General features: G+C 55.2%; 7 protein-coding genes and 1 non-coding gene across 8 annotated transcripts, besides 1 other annotated feature; 5 read left to right on the top strand and 3 right to left on the bottom strand.

The window, feature by feature from the left end:
- Positions 1-1,444: 1,444 nt before the first annotated feature.
- CYME_CMT420C (malonyl-CoA:Acyl carrier protein transacylase) lies at positions 1,445-2,641 on the top strand (the record flags this gene model as incomplete). Its single annotated transcript, XM_005539341.1, has 1 exon — positions 1,445-2,641. The coding sequence occupies one exon, from the start codon at positions 1,445-1,447 to the stop codon at positions 2,639-2,641; it is 1,197 nt and encodes a 398-aa protein (XP_005539398.1).
- Positions 2,642-4,002: 1,361 nt separating this feature from the next.
- CYME_CMT419C (mitochondrial ribosome releasing factor RRF) lies at positions 4,003-4,833 on the bottom strand (the record flags this gene model as incomplete). The annotated part of the gene is made up of 1 exon (XM_005539340.1): positions 4,003-4,833. One exon carries the CDS (start codon positions 4,831-4,833, stop codon positions 4,003-4,005), a length of 831 nt encoding a protein of 276 aa, XP_005539397.1.
- A 561-nt stretch (positions 4,834-5,394) lies between these two features.
- CYME_CMT418C (similar to bifunctional aspartokinase/homoserine dehydrogenase) lies at positions 5,395-7,635 on the top strand (the record flags this gene model as incomplete). Its single annotated transcript, XM_005539339.1, has 1 exon — positions 5,395-7,635. The coding sequence occupies one exon, from the start codon at positions 5,395-5,397 to the stop codon at positions 7,633-7,635; it is 2,241 nt and encodes a 746-aa protein (XP_005539396.1).
- Positions 7,196-8,912: a sequence feature (possible transcribed region).
- A 201-nt stretch (positions 8,913-9,113) lies between these two features.
- On the top strand, positions 9,114-10,772 carry CYME_CMT416C (similar to carbonic anhydrase precursor; the record flags this gene model as incomplete). The annotated part of the gene is made up of 1 exon (XM_005539338.1): positions 9,114-10,772. The coding sequence occupies one exon, from the start codon at positions 9,114-9,116 to the stop codon at positions 10,770-10,772; it is 1,659 nt and encodes a 552-aa protein (XP_005539395.1).
- Positions 10,773-14,177: 3,405 nt separating this feature from the next.
- CYME_CMT415C (similar to psbB mRNA maturation factor Mbb1) lies at positions 14,178-16,481 on the bottom strand (the record flags this gene model as incomplete). The annotated part of the gene is made up of 1 exon (XM_005539337.1): positions 14,178-16,481. The coding sequence occupies one exon, from the start codon at positions 16,479-16,481 to the stop codon at positions 14,178-14,180; it is 2,304 nt and encodes a 767-aa protein (XP_005539394.1).
- Positions 16,482-17,371: 890 nt separating this feature from the next.
- CYME_CMT414C (monodehydroascorbate reductase) lies at positions 17,372-18,850 on the top strand (the record flags this gene model as incomplete). The annotated part of the gene is made up of 1 exon (XM_005539336.1): positions 17,372-18,850. One exon carries the CDS (start codon positions 17,372-17,374, stop codon positions 18,848-18,850), a length of 1,479 nt encoding a protein of 492 aa, XP_005539393.1.
- A 666-nt stretch (positions 18,851-19,516) lies between these two features.
- On the bottom strand, positions 19,517-20,876 carry CYME_CMT413T. Its single transcript, XR_002461712.1, has one exon. It is a non-coding gene; the product is annotated as a hypothetical transcript (transcript).
- Positions 20,877-21,184: 308 nt separating this feature from the next.
- On the top strand, positions 21,185-22,429 carry CYME_CMT412C (isocitrate dehydrogenase subunit 1, mitochondrial; the record flags this gene model as incomplete). Its single annotated transcript, XM_005539335.1, has 1 exon — positions 21,185-22,429. The coding sequence occupies one exon, from the start codon at positions 21,185-21,187 to the stop codon at positions 22,427-22,429; it is 1,245 nt and encodes a 414-aa protein (XP_005539392.1).
- Positions 22,430-22,480: the final 51 nt, after the last annotated feature.

The following is a 22,480-nucleotide window of genomic DNA, read 5'->3' as shown; positions in this document are numbered from 1 at the left end:
GCGATGCTTCATTGGTTTCCGTGCTCGGTACCGTATCCTACGATCCGTGGCTTCATCTATGCGATTCCTTCGACGAGTATTTTGACCGCTGAAAATACACGCGCATGCTGTTCTAGCCGATAGACGATTTACGCAACGCAATGTCCTCCATGGTGACACAAGTACGAGAAAAAAAGTCCACGCTCGCGATCAAGTCGAGCAACGTCGATCCGTCTACGCTCCCTGTGTGCAAAGCGGTGACGCGCTCTGCGCTGGATGCGATCGCTGCAATGACTCGAGTCGAAGGCATTTACCGAGGAAATAGAAGCGACCGGAGCAGCTGGGTGCGTATCCAGACAGAGCTATTATGCCGCGGCTGTCGAATGACGTTTTATGGACTGCCACGGCGAGAGACGGATTCGTCCTTCGAACGGCATCGACTGCTTGACATGACAAGTTCTGAGGACTTTCGGCATGGGCTTGTGATGATGTCGTCACTGGACGACGCCATGTATTGGTCGTCGTCCGTCCAGGTGCGCGCCTTGCTGCGTCCATGAGCTACCCTGACACGGAAGCATTGGGAACGTGAAGCATTCGTGATTACGTATGCGCAACATAAGCAGAGGAGTAGCGTAATCGGTGCACGTATGAACTGGATGGTGACACCGGTGATTTCACAAACGCTTGTTAAAAGGCATCGCGATTCATCTTGATTTCGGTGACGTATCAAGGTTCATGGGCGAAACGACAGAGGTGCCCCTTCGAAAAAACATCGACCAAAAATCCCAAAACAACACATGAATACAAAAGTCCTTCTTGCTCCATTTCGAACTGCAAGGCTGTGCACTGGGAAAAAATTCGAAAAAGGAATCGAAAATCAGGAAGATAGTGAGCACTTCAGGGTGCCCGTTTAATCTGATACATAGAGCCGGGTCATCGAATGCACGCTGCTTCTCTGGACGCTCGACCCTGCCGCGGTAACCATAGAGCTCAGAAGGAGGAATTAAGCTTTAAGAATTGATGAGCTCAAGATCGACTCGAACTTCAGGACCAGGTATCCTGCAGACACCAAGGTGAACGCACACCTGCCAAACCGCACGGAACGCTGCGCGTACCCAGCACGCACTGGTAGCAGACGCGTCCGTGAGTGCCAGGGCTGGGCGCTGCGTCGCCTGGTCCTGCAACAGCGGAATCGTTGCGGGTGCTTTCCAGATCGGCGAGCGAAACCGCCGCTGATACGGCATGTCATCCGGAGCGTTGCGCGCGGCGGCTGCAAAATCTCTGTACTAGTACATATAGGAATAAAATGGACAAAGGAATGGGCGTCTGTGCGCATCACGCCCGTACACGGCCCTCTGACGCGGAGTCGTATTGGCAGCGGTGCTGGCGACGCGTACGTCGAAGCTAGGCATCGTGCGCTGACGCTGCGCTGGCACTCGTGTACTTCACTGCAACGGTTTGGTGTATGGAAACCCCAGTGGGTTTCGTGTCCGTCAGTAAGGGCGCCGGCGTTGGCACTGGCGTGCGGCCTGTACTGCAGTGCGCTCAACACAAACGACTGCGCACCGTGTGGCGAAAAGCAGCGGCCGCGGCGCCTTGGTTCGTGGTGGCGCCTGTGCGCCGCCTCAGCGAGCGACACGGCACGCGTTGGAGCCACGCCAGCACGCTACACATGCGCGAAGGCGAACCTGTCGTAGTGCTTTGTCCGGGTCAGGGTGCGCAGACGGTAGGCCAAGGACGCGCCTGGTACGAGGCATCCAGCGCAGCACGGGAGATAATTCAACGCGCAGATCGCTACCTGGGACGCTCTCGTCTACCGAATGGTCAAAGTTTGATGGATATAATGTTCAACGGCCCGAAGCACGTCCTCGATCGAACGGATGTCGCGCAACCAGCGATTTTTGTGACATCACTGGCCTGCTGGTACGGGCTACAGCAGTTCGAGCTCGCACCTGGCACGCGTCGCGAACCGAGTTACGTGGCAGCGACGGCGGGCCTGAGCCTCGGCGAGTACACTGCGCTGACGCTCGCAGGAGCGTTCGAGTTCGAAGCCGGCCTGGAACTCGTCACGATCCGCGGTGATGCTATGCAGAAAGCAGCAGAGGACTCAGAGGGAACCATGGTCGCTATTCTGGGCATCTCGGAGGAACAAGCTATGGACCTCTGTGAAGCGTGCCGGAAGCGTAACGAGGTTCTTGTCCCTGCAAACTTTAATGCCCCAGGCCAGATCGTACTCAGTGGATCGAAAGACGCCTGCCGGAGGGCCATGGAATATGCGACGGCCACATTGCACCTCAAGGCGACGGAACTCAGCGTTGCTGGAGCGTTCCATTCCCAGCTCATGCAGCCAGCAGCGGATCGTTTGGCGGATGCGCTGCAAACGATCGACGTGAATCTGCCGCTTCAGTACCCGGTGATGTGCAACGTGACGGGACGTCCTCACGAAAATCAGAAAGATGCCATTAAACAGCGCCTGGTGGAGCAGCTAACTGCGCCAGTTCGTTGGCAGGCCTGCATCCAGACCGCCATTATGGACCACGGTGATCGGACAAATTTCCTTGAACTCGCGCCCGGGCGTACCCTGGCTGGTCTGCTCAAGCGCATCGATCGGAAGCGAGCGATCAGCAACTATGATGCTCCGGTGACGCAGGCGATGAGCTGAGGCGCTCCAGGGAGCACCGGCTTTTCAGTCGCGGAATCGATGCTTGGATCTAGAGGTCGATCGTATACCATCCATGAGCGCTAGGTGCTATGCGCCGGACAATGGCATGCCCGTAAAACATTCTCTCTCGCTCGAATCGGTAGCGGGGATGTTGGGTGTGGTCAGCCCATACGACGGAGCGTCGAGACGTATCCACGAGAGGCGCAAGTCGGGTCTCTGCTTCCGTTAGGTTCGGCTTCTCGAAGGAGATGCGATTATGTCTGGGGGTAAGGGATCGTTGCATCGAACCAGGGATCTCCAGGATGCGCAGATGCTAAAAACCGTTATGTAGGAAAGTGACCAACGTTCGGGTTTAGGAACCCCAGACCAGAATCTACTTCGTGAATGATCATTCGTCCGATCGAGTACGTTACAGACGATCTGCTCTGAACAAGGGGCATTGCAGCGCGTTCGCCAGGATTCCAGTTTCATTCCGCGACGGATTCGAAGTCGGTGTTGCGCTCGTCGAGTTGAACACGATTTTTCGGAGCTCAAGTCACTCGCTGCCTCTCCGGGTATTTCCGGAGCTCCTCAGGACTGTGCCGAAGGTTCGCGCGCTTGTATTGCGGGCATCCCGCCCGAAACGTGCTCCATCTAGGACCTACGTGGCATCGAAATGCCTGCACCAATGTAGGAATCTTCCAGTGTTTCCTGCAACAGGCTGCATTCTGCGAGGTTGCCCTCCTCCTAGGCTCTGCCCAAATTCTGAAGGAAACAATCCGCTTTATTCGGATTGCGTGGTATCAAAGGCGACGACCTATTCGCAGGGGCGAGTGTGTTTCTTCTTCCTGAAATGAAGGCGCCCGTCAGTACTGCGTTCGCCAAGCGCTGGCAGACTTTAAAGCACGCTTCAGATGAAAGTCGTTGTCGAGTTCTTGGACCCGCACCCGAGCAAGTTTCCATACAGAGGCACCCACTTGCGCTGGCGTTGGAGTCCCCGATGTTGTTCGGATCATCGCGCAGAATCCACGCAGACGAACACAAATGGAGCGATCGCCACGACGGATAGAGGTTGCCCACCAGACAGCGTCTCCAGGTGCTGCGCGTATCTTGCTGAAAGTGAGGAAACCCTGCTTCCGCTTAATCGCACAAAACGCTGTGCATCATTGAACCTACGCAATTCTCTCAAGATTGTCCGTTAGCATGGTCTAAATCTCACGCGCCGGTGGTCAATGCTTGACCTAAACAAGACCCACATGATTATCTTCGCAGATAACCTGGATCTCAGGCATTGGTGCCCGAGGATAGCATGCTTTCTTGCTGGTGGAGAGGGAGTGCGACGGCGTCCATTTGTTACACGATCGCTCGGCAAAGCGGATGCATCAGTGGTGCTCGAGTTCACGAACCTTGGCATGGAGGACTTGATCGACGGCTCTGACCCAGCGCTGGACCTCGACTTCTACCTTCTCTCTGAGCGCAAAGCGATCATCCTCGCGGATAACGTGTGATTTAATCTGTTCAAGTAGGTCTCGTCGAACTAGACGAATAGCCTTTCGAGCTTCTTCTGCTCGCTGTGATGCGAGACGGATCATTTGGCGGCGCGCATCGACTGATGGTGGCGGTACCGGCACGAAGAGCGCATGACTTGCATTGCCGGTGCCAGCGACCGGGTTTAAGCCGAGACCAGCGCTCCGGATTGCTTTCTCGCAGTTTCCCGCCCACGAGGCATCATGGACGAGCACCTGCAGCGTACGTGGATCTCTGAGCGAGACATGTGCCAGCTTCCGTAGCGGCACGCGCGAACCGTCTGACAGCACAACGATGACCGAGTCGAGTAGCCCGGGGTCTGCTCGTCCAGTGCGTATGGAGTCCAGGTCACGCTGCAGCGCGGTGTGTGTAGAACGCACCTGCGCCTCTGCTTCGTGGAGCCAGCGTGCCCAGTCGGTCGTGTCGCCAGTCGACTCCGCTGACGTCACTGCCGGTGCTCGTTTTGAGCTGCTCCTCTTCCAACGTCGCTGTATGATGTGCGCCTTGAAAGCGTTTTCAACATCGAGGCAGCTTCGGCGCCACAGGTGCTCTGTTGCAAGCAGGTCAAACGTCTGGCACGTGTGCAAACACGCCCCGGACACAGGTCGCGTCTGCTGACTGAACCCCGGCCACGCAGCAACTCTAAACAAAGCTCTCGCTCTAAAAACTGCGTTTAACTGAGACATGCGTCAGTTTGTGCACGCATGAGCCAACCCATACGTGAAGCGCAAGTGCGAACCAGACGGAGTCTGTGGCAAACGACTGTGCGCGTACCTGTGCGGGCATGGATCGAGCTACGAGCAAGCCAGAACACCATGTCCTTTAGATACAAACATGTACCATGAATTCAGTTTGATACTGGTATGGGTAGAAAAGTTCCGTATCACCATCTTGGATCACGGAAATCTTGTTTATTAGAGACCTTAATATACAATTGGATACTATTATGGTTAGAAAAGTTCCCTATCACCATCTTCGATCGCCAAGCATGTATTTCTACTCCTTCGTGACCCAAAAGAAAGACGTCGGAGATCGGCGCGAATGATGCGTCGTGGACACGTTTTCGTGTCACAGCCATTCGTTATTCGGATTGCGGTCAGATCTACTCTGGCTTGGAGCAGCCATGCGGGTCGCAGCGGTGCGACGCTAGTTTCAGAGCGCTCGCTTTGAGATGCACGTGAAATCTCGTATGTGGTAAAATCAGGGTTCTTGTAAACGCTCTTGTCTTTACAGAAAAACAGATAACCATGGACGCCCATGCATCCTCGGTCTCTGGGTCTGCTCCTGATCTGGAGTCCTGGCTCGCTGAAGTTCGTCAAGGGATCGAAAAACTTCTGCAACAGCTGGAAGGCGGCCCGGACCTCCTATCCCACACACTGCGGGGCCTTCTCACGAGCGTCCAGACCGGTCCAAACCTTCAGGAGCCACGTTTTCGTTCTCGGGGAGAACGGTTCGAAACGCTTCCTGACAGTTCTGGACTGGAGACGCAACGGATCAGCCAAGAGCAGCGGACGCAAACGCCTAGCGCGCTCGCCGAGGACTGCGTTCAACCGACGCCGTGCGACTTGGAACAGCCACCCAAGGAACGAACTTTCAAAGTAGGGCAGGGTTTGCGCTCTAGCTCGATTGCTTCATCGGCAAAGCAGCTTTTTGAGCGCGGGGCCCTGCTGCAAAGCCTTGCCGAGCGCTTGGCCCACTTGACGCTCTCGATATGCGCGGCGCCGAAGGATTGCGATCTGTCCAGAGTAGTCGAAGCAGACCAGTGGCTCGAGCCTGCACGAGCGAAGAAAAAGGTTGGCGTTGTCCTGCTTGCCGGAGGCACTGTTGGACCTGCGTTTGTCGGTCTCATGCTGAAGACATTGGCTGCACAAGCAGCATGGGACACTCAAAGCGGCCGCTCAGTTGCTGCGGTCGACGTTTGCGAAACAGCTGCGGTGCCGGCCGTCTTCTACGAAGATGAAAGGATAGTCCTAGAGCTTGTGGGGATATCCTTCGGTCCGACTCACTGGCAACCTATTGCCACTGTCCATGACATCAACAAGCTTTGGCACGAAGGCGCGGAATTCACATATACATCAGCGCGCGATACCGGAGACGAGCATACGACAAGCTTGTGGGCAGCGCTGCGATCGATGCTGGCGTCAACGGCTGCGACTGGCAGGCTCTCATCATCTGGCCCTGCGTACGTGCGACCGGCAGTCGGCGCTGCGCAGGTGCCGTGTCTCGATGGCGTAGTTGTCGTGGACACGAGTCAAGCAGCGCATGCGGGAGCGCTGCTTGCCTTGGTCAGACAATTCTATCCAAAAGTGCGCATTGTTTCAGCGAACGCTGTTTGCTTTGCGGCGCCACACGAAGAGCAAACCGCTGACGAGACTGGAATGGGCCTGCTCGAGCGCATCAATCGCTTGTATCCGGATCAAGATCCGCAAGTCACTAACTTGAACAGGCAGTTTGCAGTGCAAGCCTCCGGATTCCTTCTGCGTCATCCCGCGGTTCACAGTAATGCAGCCATTGGTGCAGATATTCCATTGCTGGCGTTTCTCAAGTATTTGTCGAAGATGAAGCCAAACCTGGTGTGCTTCGAAGCCGTCATGAGCCCGGGGATCGGGCACGTTCTTGAGCGAATGGAACGCGGCCTTTCGTTTTCCGCTGCTGTGCGGGAATCGCGCTCCGCTGGGCATCTCGAGACCTGGGACTGCCGCGAGGAGCTCTCCGGCATTCTCTGTGCCACTCGAGCGATGGTCTGCGCGCGTGCTCTCGGTTTCACTGATCTGAACCTGGTCCGTGATGCACGTGTGTGTATACAACCTCTCTACGATGAATCACGTCAGAGCATGACGGGATGCGACCTCGATTGCGTAGAACACCGACTGCGAGACTCGCCCTTCGTGGGATGTCGTTCTCTATTCGAACAGGAACCGGCAACTTTTCTTCCCCCGCCTGGGCACGCGGAGACGTATCCCACAGACGCCACCAATGTCTCGTCATTTCACCGTTTTATGACATCCCGGAACTTTATGGATAGCCCCGATGGTATTTCATCCTTGGACAGTTTGTACGAGAGCCTGTTCGAACAGGCACGGACCAACGAAACCGTTCTTCAGTTTCTAGTCCGGTTCACGGGTACGCACGATCCCAAAGAAACGAACGCGCATGGCCTCGAGTGCCCCGATAACCATCTGATTCGTTTTGTCAACGTCTTTCAGGAAGCGCCTCAAACATCTGGTCGTGAAGCGCAATCATCTGAGAGCCAGAGCGTCGTCATTCGTGGCCCGACAAACGCATCGATGCAGGTGGGGCTAGCCCAAGTCGACCGCAAACTGTCCTGGCTCGGCGAAGGTGCAGTGTCGGATTTCAGGATAGTGGTTAAATGGAAGCAGAGTGGTCAATGGCATCGGACCTGTTTTCGTGGCGAAGCAATGTCTAGTATCGAAATTGCACAGCTGGTACTTGCCGACGTGGTACAGGCGGCGGAGCTGTTCCAGTGACCGCAAAGGGACTCGACCAAGGGAACAATGTGATCGATGCCCTGTATTGATGGAGGCAAGTGCGTACATGTTCGTTAGGGAAATCGAACAAGTTCTTGAATTGCACCAGTGTAGTGGAGTCACCTCGATGGAATCGAGGCCCTGTATCGACAGAGGCAACAGCGTATATGTTCATTAGAGAAATCGAATTTTCCTGAATAGTACCAGTATGATGGAGTGACCTCAATCGAATCTCATTCAAAAACTGCTGTATACATTTACAGGTGAACTACGGAGCGCGAAGCATGCGACGCCTCCTCGATGTAGTGAATGCGCTCTGTGCCACGAGGCCAGCAACGAACCGTACGGTACGGTCGATGCCTGCGACATGCTCCATTGCTGCCACGCAACGAAATCCGTCAAAGGTACGACTGGGTAGAACGCTGCATACTCCGCGAGCATGCGGCACGAGGCAAAGCAGGGCGCATGCGCTGCTGCAAGGTACGATGCGACAGCAGCTGTTCGTGAGCTTCTGGCAGGACAGGAAGCGCAACGGCGTACGCGCGTTCACCTAGGCGGCAGCCGTGCCTCTACGCATATGTGCAGGTCACTGGCACCATGTATGTATATGCGCGTACGTTCATCGATGAGTGCGCTCGACTGTGTATCTCATAATAAACATGGGTCTCTATGTACGCGCGTTCATCTGTGCAAGCGTTCGTATGCGCATGCATCCATAAAAACGCTTGGATGCGTTCACGATATGCATACAAGATCGGAGTGACCTCGACGACCGGGTCGCCCACGTGTGTCCACAGCAGCGTTTCCTAGGTACACCAGAGACTTTTGCTGCTGTAGAATGCGGGAAAACGTGTACTTGTAACCGATCATGTCAGCTGGACGTCAGCCGGGGACACTTACCTGGTTGAAGCAGTTCCCATACTAACTTTGAAGTCTCTCAACGTGGCTGAGGTAGCTCGTACTGGCTTCCTGGAAAGCCAGCCTTCCTCTTTTCTGGAACGCATACACCCCAAGAGGCGTTTATGCTGGTTACTGCAACGAACAGACACACCGCGGGTTGCGGGTCGTCCACGTCGTGGAGCTCCAGCGTCGCGGGAGTGCGCACCTGCGCGGAACCCTCTTCGATCAAAACAGCACAGGTATGTGCTCCCGACTCTAAGCTTCGCACTCGACCTGACCATTCACAACCTACTGTACTTACACTTGCGCTGCTTGCACACAAATTCAGCAGAGCTGTGCGTTTGAAATGCTCATACCGCTGGTAAACGATACCCCATAAGAGCAGCCGCATCGACACCAGGGGCGTGCCCGAGAGCCGCCACCGGGCGCAGCGCTTAACGTGCTTCGCGTCCGCTGATATTCGAAGCGTTTACCTGAACCGTTGTTCAGCGCTTTAAGACACGATACTTCGCGAACGTACGCTTAATTCAACTTAATTCAACTCAAGGATCGGAGACTCTGTCAAGATATATTGATCTATGGGGTTCTTGTTGTGTAGAGCTTGTTTCCGACGAAACTCAAAGCGGTTTCTCTCCACGAAACTTCAGCGTTGCGCGCTGACGCGTGACCTGCACCTGCGGCGACACTCCAAGCTCTGCTCTTTCTCGGCATTGAAAATGGCCAATTTTGGAAACGGCTCCAAGAGGCTATTGCGAATAGCGCTTTCGTGGGATCGAGGAGCGGTCATGGCGCTTCTTTCCGCGGCGCTTCTTCTAGGCCAACCAGTTCTCGTGCACGCACAGGGCGGCCCTGCTCCAGCCGCTGGTGCCCTGAACGTTACGAGCAACCTCGCGGGATCCGGACAAAGGCAGACATCCACGCAAGCGCAGGCTCCTGATACGCAAAGCCCGAAGGTTGCGTCAGGCAACCAGAACCTCTGCTGGGACTACGGGTCAGAGCGAGGGCCGTCCCAATGGGGCAGTCTCGCTGACGCATATCGTCTGTGCTCTTGTGGACGTTTCCAGTCGCCAATAGCACTTTCGGAGCGAGAAGCATTGCGTTTTGAATACTCGGCTGCGGCCGCTCCGTTCGAGATACGGAGTAATGTTGCGCAGTGGAAACGTCTCGAGCCGTCTCCACCGGGCGTTCAACCGCCGTTGGCGATGTTCGAGCAGTATATTCCGCCACCACCGCCTATTGTCGGTGATGTACCGCCGGTCACCGGCTTTGAAGCGCCGCTTCCAGCAGCGACCTTGATATTACGAGAGATCCCTCCAGAGCTCCCAAAGGTGACTGATGGCGATGGCACATCGGTTGTGGCAACTGAGGCGCCGACTCCAGTCAAACTCAGCGACGCGCAAGTGCAACAGTATCGCCTGGTGAACATTCACTTCCATGCACCTCAGAGCGAGCATGTCATCGAACGTTTCCGTGGTGACCTCGAAATGCATGCCGTGTTTCGGAACGTGGCGGATGAGAACGATGTTGCCGTGATTGGTCGCATCTGGCGTGCGGTTCCCGAGGCGAACCCAGCGAGCAGCGGAAGCGGTGCGGGCGCAGCGGCAGTAGGCGCGCCTGATACAGCGGTTCCACGCTGGCTCGATGAGCTGCTCTCGCTGCTGGATGAAGCACCAGCTGGTCAGCCTCCGGCACAGAAGGATGCAGGCGCAACGAATGGCGAGACCTCGCTGACCTACACCTCAGCAGCCGCCGGCGCTACGCGTGCCAGTGTCCACGCTGAGTCTCTGGTCGCCGATGCATCGAACTCGTCGCTACCACCATCGAGCACAGCGACCAGCCAAACGGCACCATCTCGGCCCGGTAGACTGAGAACCACACGCTTCGTGGAATTCAATTTTGCGGATACGCTCTTGCGAGAAAACACTGCAGCATCACTGGCATCACGATCGCCAGCCGGAGAAATCGAGTCAGGCATGGCGCTGGCCGCCGAGGAGCTGGACCCTGAGGCACGGCCCTGCTTCTTCTATTACCGAGGCAGCCTGACGATGCCGCCTTGCTCGGAGAACATCAAGTGGATTGTGTTGACCCATCGTGACTCGTTGCCGCAGCGAATTGTGGATCGCATCCTGGCAGCGCAGCAGGGCCAACCAAACGTGCGCCCGTTGCAACCGCGGAACGAGCGCGCCGTTCTCTACTATACACCGCAGCCGGCATCAACGCAACCTCTGGGCAGTTGAACGTAAAGGACAGGGTTTTCAGCGTGGTTTTAGGATTGAAGAATGCGAGGTTGAGGGCCTGGGGCGAATGCTGCTTCTTGATGATGTTAGAAAACCTGGAAAGAATTTTACAACAGATTCGGCATGGAAGGTACCTCTTCGTTCCATGGTTTCTTTCCGTAATGCAGTCCCCACGGGCGTGCTAGAGATAATTACACTGTCCAAAGATCGGAACGCCTCTCGATCAACCATAAACATCTACGAGTGGGTCGTCCTGCGCCCGCCCGCTAACACCAGTACCGTACCTTTTCCCGGCCAAAGCACGTGAAATCGACAGGAACACGGAACCGTGATGCGGGCGCCCAGACCATCCATTGTTTCGAATATTCAAGCGAGTCGCCACCCTGCTCATAAGCGCATACCCATTCACCCGATTGTCATCATCCCGGTGCCCACGCCTGGGCTCACCATCATGCTGGGGCTGGGCATCATACTCGGGCTCGGGAGGACGCTGGCGAAGGGACCACCTACCAGCGTTGGCGCCGTATCCCGGGGGATAGTGGTTTCAGTCGACGTCACGGGTGCACGCGTTGCAGAGCTATCCGTCGGAGCGCCATAGACAGAGCCGCTGCTCGAGCTCCCTCCCGTACTGCTACTGCCACCGGACGGCACGAAAGGGTTCGGTCCACCGTCCAGCATCGTTTGACGGAGAACAGGCAACGCAACTGCACCGCCCAGGAGTGCGATGAACATGAAACAGAAAGCGATTATTGACTTTCCCATTGTATCCCTGTAACGCACAATAATGCACGCGTTTAGAACAAGAATTCGAAAAGATTCTGGCAAGCGTATCGCAAAACGATGCGACGCCAGTCGCTTGCGATCGCACGCGGACACGTGTCCGGTTCTCACTGTCCGATAAAACGAAAAACGTTTCACGACCACAGAGGGTCGATATGACTCGCAACTGCAGACGCCTTCCTGGTTGTCTCGACGGGCCCCCGTGCTGTATCGGGTTCAGCTTCTCCTTGCACACTTCGACTCCGAAAGGCTGCCCGACAAAGCTGGTGGATCGTCTCTGCTCGTCGGGTCGCGTGTGCAATACCTCATATCACCTGGTATTCATCGCTGCGTTAAAGTCTGGGTGCACGAACTCTGTGCGTTCCCTGTCACTGCCAGAACGCACCTTTAGACGCAGTCGTCGAACTCGCGCCCTCTGAATCACGGAAGTCCCGTCATCGTCACGTCGGGCAGGCACCTTTTCTCGCCTTTCTCTCCAATTTCTTCATCACATACCCCTGGTCACTCGATAGTCGGCGAGAAGAGGATTTTTTTGATTTCCTGGTCGAACTCGGCGATGACAACCACCATCCAGAATCCCCGTCTTCCATGTCCATAACGATCCTTCAGATTTTATATTGTATCAAATGAACGCACTTCAGACGTATCTGTTATAAACCGCGAAAAGCGTTTGAGGACACGCGTCTGGTGGTGGAACATAATTCAGGTGAAACTACGGTTCTATTTGTGGACGAAACGTTTCGCCGTGCGCGCCACGATCGCCGCGCTGTAGGCTGCCACGACATTCGATTGGAACATCTGAGGCGATCGAGCGAAACGCTCATCAGGATCAGAGCGGGGACACGTCAGAGGCCCGCGACATGTGCTGTCCGCCTACCAGATTTCGCTCGATCTGCTTCGAAGGAACGGCGGCCTTGCATGCGGAACGCGCCGCGCAACACCCGTACGAGGAACAAAATGGGACCGGGCAGCGAGCTCGCGTGGAAAGTTTGGGTCTTTTTTCGTTGCTGCGCACAGCAGCCATGGCGGTATTTTTATGTGCATGCTTCCTTTTGTGACCTGTTGTATCCTGCGTTGCAACCGTCGGCCGTACAATTCTCTCCGGGTTCATTGTCAGCCGTCGACGGGAGTTCATCGCGGCGATAAAGTCCAGCCGTGGCACTTTTGGCCGTCTTGTTCGTATTTCACGCCAGGGCGGAAGCTGCACCTGCGCTCCGCTCGCTACTCCTATCCTCCTTGTATACAGGCTCAGTGCGCAGTTCACAGTGGTGCCACTTGGCTGTGGTGAGGTATTCTCAAACGTCCATGACACTCCGTTTTCGGAGAACCGCTTTGGGTAGCGTGAACGCTCGCTTCGTCGCTCGACAGATGCCCTTGGCCGATACAGAAGGAACCACTCAATGCTCTCCTCCGTTTCCAAGCGGTTTCCTGTACCCTGCGATCAGGGGTTTCTTCTGGGCGAGCGTTTCGGCGAGCGCGCTGTACGATGCACGAACACACACACACACATAGGTGCACGCTGCTCCATTCGATGGTCGAAATGTGGATGGCATCATTGTCCATGATGGCACAAGTACCGCAAGGGAAACGCAGGCTGGAGAACAACCAGTGAAAATTCGATTCGTCTACGATTACTGCGTACAAAGCTGTGACGCACTCTAGAAGTGAGGCGCTCGCTGCGAGGACTCATGTCCGAGTCCAAGTCTTTTTTTCATGCAAGCAGAGGAGACGAGAGTCTCTTCGAGTATATTCCCTACAACGTAACATGAGTTTGTCGAATGCCATTTCGTCGATACACACATGGACAGGCAGATTTGTCTTTCGGAGTAAATCGATTCGTTGACATGACACGTTCAGCCAGCTCTCGGAATGAGCTGGTGAAAAGGTCCTCATTTAAGGTCGTCTGGTTTCGCTTGTCAATCCGGCAGGGCGAATTGCTGCGCCCGAGTGTTACCCTGAAATGATGAGATCGGGAGCAAGAAGCATGCATGAATTGATCACGTTTCTCATAAGGATAAGAGCAGAGCGGCGGCTTGTACGTAAGCATTGGAGCGTGATGTTGGTTGTGTTGTGAAACGCTTCTTCGGGGGCGTCGCAAATTATCTTGATAACCGTAGAGTAACGAATTCCAACGGGAGATATTTGAAGGCGCCACACCGACAGGACAACTGCGAATCCTGGGACAACGATTGGATCCTCAAGCCCTTATTGCTGCCCTTTGCAACTTGAGACTGAACGTATGGAAAACAGTCGCAAAAAATGTCAAAGCAGGAACACGGCCAGCAGTTCAGAGTTCCACGTTTATCTGACACCGGCGTCGCAGCGAGGGTCTCGCCGTCCCCGTCGCAACGTCGACTTTCATGCGAACCACATGCAAACGATGCCCCATTGTACCAGGCATTGCCCTGATTGTCAAACGCAGCAAAGCGACGCTGGGGGCACGAGCTTCGTCAAGCTCGCCAAGCGCTGTTCGAAAAGCGCGACCATCATGTGGCGCAGTCCATGCTTCGAAAGCACTGAGGTTTGTCACAACGCCTCCGTGCACGACGGATCACCCTGCCTGACCGAAACCTCGCAGAGGCCCGCTCTGTAAACAGCCACCTAATACAGTCGCATCTGGTCGCTCTACGGGCCTTGGCGGAGCCGTCGTGTCACCTCCGAGTGACTCAGTCGTAACAGCTCCCGATACTCAATCCAGGTGCCAGTTGAGGCAAAGTCTCCCGGTTGCGGTTCAGTGAGCTGGATCGGCAGCTCGTTCACGGAAAGAGCGGGGTCTGTGGAGCGCTCATTCATCCTGTTCGTGTTGTCATCTTGGCTCAGGTCTGTGGCCCTGGCGGCTGCGATCCGCGCTCGACTCCTCTCCAGAGCACTCGTGGCGATGAGGGCGCGTTGACTTACAGCTTGCGCTGCAACGGCACCGCCGCCGTGATCCCTCTCCATGTTCTCGTACGCTTCCCAGATATCGGAATTGCCAGGATCCATTTCCACAGCTTTTTCAAAGCATCTACGCGCGGCTGCAATGTTCTCGCACAGCGCCTCAATCTGACCCAGGAGTGTGTATAGCATCGGCAATGCACCGTGGCGGCAGCGTGTTTGCGAGCGCTTCCGCAAAGAACCGCCACGTCCCCGCAATCGCTGTCTTCGCAAATACGAGGAACCAGCTGCAATCAGCGGTAAATCCTGGATACCCTCAGTCTCGACCATAAAATTCTGGACGCTGGTCCCCGAGCCGGATTGTCCTGGCGAAACACCAAACGGGCTCCATACTGCTCTTCCGTCAACGTCACTGGTATTGGCCGGATCGCGGATTCGTTCCTCGGCTTCGAGGCCCAGTTGGCAACAGCGCCGGGCCCTTTCCAGATCTCGAGCGTAGGTGAACTCCGCTGTTGCCCAGGCATGCCAGACACGACCGATATCGGGCGAATCCGGTGCTGCCCACACTGCTCTCTGGAAGAGCTTCCGGGCCTCCTCGATGCCGCTGCCACCGCGGGATGCGTCGGCTTCTAGCATGGCCCACGCCTGCCACGCTGCCAAATGCTGTGGGTCTGCGTGCAGCGCAGCAGCGAACAGTTTTCGAGCTTTCTCCACGTCTTTAGCTCTCCGGGCTTCGACGAGTGCCCAGGATTGCCAGATCGCTGCATCTCGTGGGTGCGCCTGCGTGCCCTTTGCGAACAGCGCTCGAGCTGCCTGCAGATCATCAGCTTTCTCGGCCTCTAAAAGCGCCCAGCTCTGCAGGATGAAACGATTCCGTGGATTCCCCTTCTTCAAAGCAGTATCAAAGAGCTCGCGTGCGCGCTGGACGTTGCCCAGGGCCCAGGCCTCCATACAAGCATAGGCATGGTACGTCACGGAATTGGAGGGATTAAGTGCGAGGCTCTTTTCAAAAGCACGACGGGCAACTTCGTACCGACGGAAAGCCCGCCATTCAATGAGGCCCCGTACATGCAAAGCATAGTAGTTCTCAGGATCGACTTTGTTCGCTTCTGAGACATAGAGCAACGCGGCTTCATCGTTTCCTTGGCGATGTTCGAGCATGGCGAAAGCCACCAGCGATGCGACGTGATGTGGTGCCGCCCGAAGCGCCGAACGAAGGAGCTTTCTCGCCCGATCCACGTTGCCCGCGGACTCCTCCATAACCGCCCAGGCCTGTAGGAGATGAATATTGACGGATGGTGATCCGTTCAACGTCGGTGCTACGCGTGCACGCCTTGGCCTGCGCGCGTTCGCAGTCTCCCTAGAAGCAGGGCGCGATTCCTCCTCAGTCGACGACGTCGCCCTTTCCGATACAGTTGCGTCCTGGCTGGTACCAGTTCCCGGAGTTGTCGCCGTCACCGTTGTCGCTGCGAACCGCACCCCGTATTGGAAGAGCCTACGTGCAAGAGCGAAGTTATTGGCACGTTCTGCAAGGCGGGCGAGTCCGAGCCAAGCGCGGCCTTCGCTTACGTCCCACTCCAAACAACGCAAATACAAAGCACGAGCAAGGTCAAAGCGGCCACGTTGTGCCGCGCGGCGAGCCCTGTAGAGCCCCAGGTCAACGTTCACCCGAACCGGCGTCGCGTGAGCCCCAGAAGACGCATTCCCCGCCAAGTCTGCATCCGCTAGAACATCCAAAGGCTTCTGTTCATCGCGAAAGAGCTCTGCCTGGACCAGTTGCGACAGTCGCCGTAGCTCCTCCTCGGTGAAACGACTGGTTCTCTTGTTCCTCTCACCGTCAGTCTTGGGCAAACTGTGCGGCGGGTCCCTGCGCTCGTCACCAGAGCAAACGATTAACGGTTTCTGATGCACTGCGGGACAAACTCGACGTGTAGAAAAGGTACCAGCCCGGCAAAAGTGTCGCAACTGTGTCTGCTCAAGGCGGGCAAGGACACTCACGAAACATGACGCTTGAGCGTGGCCTCGACCGCAGTACCGCTGACACCTTACAACCATAGAGCCGAGCACGAACGGATCTTGCCCCAAACGACCGCGTCTGTGCAGAAGAACAGTCGAAAAGGCAGTACGGCCAAGTCGAAACAAAACGACAATATATACAGTATAACCGTGAAAACTGTCTCAGGGGAGCACGCGGTGATTGCCGTTGCCGGTTGACGATGTTGCGGGTGCCTCGACTGCCGCTGGCGCTGAGCGCACGGCTCGAGCGCCCTCACCAGCGTTCGAGCGTTCTATGGAGCTACAGCAGCTGCTGATGATTGCTATGTCACTTTCTGTTCCAAGTTTATCGCGTTCTTGGTGATGCAGTGTATGACCAAGAAGAAAGCAAGCATTGGATCCTTGGGCGTTTGTGGTGTCTGGATATTGGAAGCAGTGCGTCGAGCAGAAGTTGATGCTCGAAGAGGAACGAACAAAAGTCGCCCCGGTGACGATCGACAACCATTGCGTATCCAGTTGGGTACTGGTCGAATCTATCAATGCTTCGCGAGAGAAGAGCATGGCTGGACTATGTTTTCTGACGATCGACAACTATTGCGTATCCAGTTGAGTACTGGTCGAATCTACCAATGCTTCGCGAGAGAAGAGCATGGCTGGACTATGTTTTCTGACGATCGACAACCATTGCGTATCCAGTTGGGTACTGGTCGAATCTATCAATGCTTCGCGAGAACAGAGCATGGCAGGACTGTCTCTTCTGACGATCGACGACTACTATTATTGTTACGCATTCCAATGAACTCTGATTCAGTGCAACAACGTGCCCCCATGGATGACATGGATACTGGTGTTGCAATGCCGCAGCGGCAACACCGCGAATAGTCTCCCGAGCGCTATTCGCAAGATCCCGAGCGTTCGGCACCATTACCTGAAGCGTCCATTGCCGCTTCATGCTCGAGGTACACCGGCTGGTGACTCGAAGCCACCTCAGTTCCTTTGTGTGTTTCCTGGAAAAGCTCGGAAACCACCAAAGGCTATTTGGTAAAGGTGTTTCAGCTCCTAAAGTCAAGGGGTCTACGCGTTTAAGCTCTGTCTGTAAGCGCTGCCTGGTCATGAGCGCCACGTCGGTAAAGTCTTATGAGTACGTCATCCTCGGCGGGGGAAACGCCGCTGGTTATGCTGCGCGCCAGTTTGTTGAGAAGCACGGACTGAGCGGCCACAAACTAGCGGTCATATCGCGCGAATCTGTTGCACCATACGAGCGTCCTGCGCTGTCCAAGGCGTACCTGACGGCGAACCCGCCGACGCGCTTACCGGCCTTTCACACCTGCGTTGCCGGCGGTGGCGCACCACAGACGCCGGACTGGTACGCCAAGAACGGCATCGATCTGTTGCTCTCCACCGAGATCGTAGACTGTGATCTGAATTCGAAGTGTCTGACGGCGAAGGACGGCAGCAAATACGGCTATGGAAAGCTCCTCATCGCAACTGGATCGGACGCGCTCCATCTCGACGAGCTAGGCATGCAGGGTGCACACCTCGGCGGCATCCACTACCTGCGAGAAATTGCTGAGGCCGACAAACTCTACGAGGCCATGAAAGCGTGCGCTGGCAAGCATGCAGTTGTTGTGGGCGGAGGCTACATTGGGCTTGAGTGCACTGCAGCGCTGGTCATCAACGGCGTTCGTGTGACGATGGTATTCCCGGAGCCGCACGTGATGGCACGCCTGTTTACTCCGGAGATTGCAGCACATTATGAACGCATCTATGCGCAGAAAGGAGTGAACTTCATCAAGGGCACCGTCGTGGATTCTTTCGCTGACGAGAACGGAAGCGGTCAAGTGAAGTACGTGCGCCTGAAGAATGGCCCTGTGCTCGAGGCGGACCTCGTCGTGGTAGGTGTCGGTGCCAAGCCTCGGACAACGCTCCTTGAGGGGGCATTGGCGATGGAGGCTCGCGGGATCAAAGTCGACGGACATCTACGCACCTCGCATGCTGATGTGTTCGGCGCTGGCGATGTGATCACCTTTCCCCTGAAAATGTACGGGAACCGCATGGCACGGGTGGAGCACGTGGGTCACGCCAGACAGTCCGCCATGCATGCAGTGGATGTAATGATGGGAGCCACCACGGAGCCGTATGACTATCTGCCTTTCTTTTACAGCAGAGTTTTTCACCTGTCATGGAAGTTTTGGGGAGATACGCCGGCGCAAGCAAAGACGATTGTTGTTGGTGAAATGAACCCAAAGCTTGTTGCAGTTTGGATTGATCAGGACGGTCATGTTGTTGGAACTTTCATTGAGAGCGGCACTGAGCATGATGAGAATAAGCTCAAAGAATTGGCACGTACGCGTCCCAAGGCGAACGTAGCACGCCTTGAGGAAGCGGCAGCGGCAAATGATGTCGACGGGTTTCTCAATGCCCTGTAAAATCACGATACCATTAGGCACGGTGGCGACACACGCCTGGATGCGTATGCACTCTGACCGTGTCCGTGTAGGGTTCCGATGTATGATGCTACACCTGTGTCAGCGTAAAATGGAACGTGTCGTCTAACAAGGATATTTGCATGAAAGTTTGGGTCTCTTCTATTTGTCACGAGCGCCTGTTGTTGCGGAATCGTCCCGCGATTGCGATCTTTTCCCGTTTCTCTGAAGTTCGGCGTTCAGTCGGCAGGTCGCTCCTTTCGCTTCAGATACGATGTCAACAGTCCAGGGATTGGGATTGCAGTGCTCATAGCCCGAGTTTCCTGTTTACGATGTGGTCATCGCATTTCATGGATAGAAGTTAGTCGGGATCGATGCACGGCATCTACTTGTTCATTTTCTTTGGACGCAGGCTCGATGTGCCCTTCTTTGCAGTGGTGACATTTGGCTGTGGTCAGGTGTTCGATACGTGCCTGCCAAACCAGTTCCTCTTAGCGCTGACGTGTGCTGCGTGAGCGTTTGCTTCAATGCTCGGCACGTGTCCTCGACGGCTCCAGAAGGCTTGCCTGAATGTTCTACCTCCGTAGCAGCTCCCGGTGCCGAACGTGAAGATCACGCGCTTCATCTGGGACATCCTTTCAGGCGAGCAGTATATCAGATCGAAGAGCACGCACATGCTTTATAGATTCGGTAGAGAATCGTGGGAACACGACGTTCTCCATGATGATACAGGTACTGGAGGCAAAATCCAGGCCCGAGAGAACGTCGAGAGATTTCGGTCCGTCTACGCTACGTGTATGTAGAGCGGAGACGCACTCTGCATTGGAATGGATTACGTAGGTGACTCATGTCCGAGTCCAAAATCCATTTCCATGCAAATAGAAGAGACGGGGAGCCTCTTGGAGCATACCCCCTGAGAGGCATCGAGATGCTAGTGCCGTCGAATGCCGTTTCATCGATGGCCACAAAGCGAGGAGGATTTCTGCTCCGGGCGAAGTCGATTCTTCGACGTGAAACTTTCCGTGAACTTTCGGCGTGAGCTTGCAACCGAGTCGTCAGAGAATGATGCCGAGTTTTTTCGTCGTCCAGTCACTGGCGTGGCTCGTTGCGCTCACGAGTTGCTTCGAAACGGAGACATCGATAGTTAGAAGCATGCGTGAGCCAAGCACGCCACACGTAAGAAGATTAAAAGATTGGCGGCTTGCACGTTCGATTTCGATCATGGTGTCCGGTTTCTTACGAACCCCTGTTCAGCAGTGGCGCGAGTCATCCTGATACCGGTGGTATAGGGAATCCCAGCGTCAGTGCGTTGAAAGCGCCTCTCTGAACAGACAACCGACCAACCTCAAACGACCTATGAATCTGAAAGCCCTGACTGCACTTGTACGGTTGTTGAGGCTGTTTATCAAGAACAAGATCGGAAACAAATGGAAATACAGGACCGGAACGAGCAGTTCACTGTTTCGTTTTTTGTAAACCTAGATGCAGTGCAGGCGAACACTAATGTACTGAAGAGAACGAGTACAAGCTGGAAACGGATCGCCTGGGTTTTCGTTGCTCCAGTTTCCGTTTATCATAGCAAAGAGAAAAGAAGACGCGCCCGCCACCAGTTCGTCGCGTCCCTTCTTTCCAGAACATATCACGGTTACAACGGAATCCGCGTCCGGGGTGAACGCACAGACCATTTCCGAACATTCGAACGACCGTGAAACGCGTAGACGAAAGCGAGCAAGCTCTTCATCAGGGCTTGCATCAACGTTGCTGAGGCCTTGTACAGTAAAGAGGTACAGGTGCACACTGACGCGGTTCCCAGCGTTCTCTGTAGCGTGTCGCTTAACGATGCATATTTCTCACAGTTGTTCGAAGACGACCCGGCCTCTAACTGCAAGTGTTCTTCCAGACTTCCAGCACAAGGGTCAGCTATCGCAAATAGCTCACTGATTTGGCCCTACTTTTAAAAACCACCCTGGGTATCCATTTTTCGTTGACTTTCCTGGTAAGAAAAAGCGCCAACAAAGTTTGACACATTATCGGCGAACGTTGCAACGCCCGGGACGGCATGCTCGAACGCCACCCCGTGCCTATTGGTGCACAACGGTGGTAGCGCGTTCGCGTTCGCTTTTCTAGAACGGGATCAAGTGGCAGATTTTCCCCTAATCGAAGCCAACGAACCCTGATCCGCTAATTCAGAGCACCGTCAAAACAGTCTCGGGAGAGACTCTACGAGTTCTGCGTCCGTGCTGAGTCGAAGCTGGTGCGAGCGTCGAACCCCGGCGAGCGCGACAAAGCGTACCACGGGTCAGTTGCGATCGGGTCTTTTTCCTGTACCCAAGGGCAATGGTGCACACACTTCTTCGTCAAGCTGCGACGTGTTTTCGAAAGTGCACGCTGGACACTTTGTGTCGAGGGCAGTTTTTGCGTAGATTTGTGAGTGGCTCAGCGCAGGGCCACGATATCACCGACGTACGTCGCTTTGTGTCACCGGCGCTTCGGCAGGGCTCGCCGATTATCTCGCCAACGTCGATCGACGGCGATGTCTATAACGTGTATCCAGCGGCAACTGCTGTCGGCGACACGAAACTGATAACGATGCTGCCGGGCGAGGGTATCGGGCCCGAGTGCATGGAGGCTTTGGTAGCGGTTTTCGAGGCCGCACATGTACCCGTCGAGTTCGAGACCTATCATATTCCCGAGCCAGAGAAGGGCTTGCCAGCATCCGTGATTGATGCAGTAAATCGAAATCGACTAGTGATGAAAGGACCCTTTCACACACCTTATGGTTTCAAGGGCACATCGATCAATATCCTCCTGAGGCGGGGATTCGATCTCTTCGCGAACGTGGTTCACGTGTTCCCGATGCCGGGCGTCAAGGCCAAATACGACGATATCGACATTGTTCTAGTTCGAGAGAATACGGAAGGGGAGTACAGCGGTCTCGAGCACTCGGCCGTCGACGGTGTGGTGGAGTCGCTCAAGATTGTGACCGAGGAGCACTCGTTGCGCATTGCGGAGTACGCGTTTCGTTATGCGATGCGAAATAACCGTAAGAAAGTGACTTGTGTTCACAAGGCAAATATTCTCAAGTCGGCGGATGGTCTCTTTTTGGAATGCGCACGACATGTTGCTTCCAAGTATCCTTTTATCGAGTTTGAAAGCATGATTGTTGATGCGACCTGTATGCGAATGGTGAGCAACCCCGAGCAATTCGACGTTGTACTGTTGCCGAACCTTTACGGAAACATCGTTGGTAGCGTAGCGACAAGTCTAGGTGGCGGCACGGGGCTGTTTCCCGGCGCAAATATCGGCCCTAGTGGTGCCATGTTCGAGCAGGGCGTGCGACACGCTGGCAAGGGCATCTCGGGGCGGGGAATCGCGAACCCGACCGCAACGATCCTCGCTGGCGTCATGATGTTGCGTTACCTGAAAATGTTTGATTTCGCCGATTTTATTCAGGACGCGGTGATGTCAGTGTACCAGGAGACGGATATACGCACTCCTGACATGGGCGGCAAGGCGACCACGAAACAGTTCACAGCTGCAGTCATCGAAAAAATGGATGCAATTATGGAAGAGCTCTCCTAGAAAACACTGAGCCAATGTCTCTGTTTTCTAGATGTGCGTGTCCGCTGTGGA

This window comes from Cyanidioschyzon merolae, chromosome 20, assembly GCF_000091205.1.
Source record: "Cyanidioschyzon merolae strain 10D DNA, chromosome 20, complete genome".
NCBI classification, from domain to species: Eukaryota; Rhodophyta; class Bangiophyceae; order Cyanidiales; family Cyanidiaceae; genus Cyanidioschyzon; species Cyanidioschyzon merolae.
This window is presented reverse-complemented; position numbering and strand designations above follow the sequence as displayed.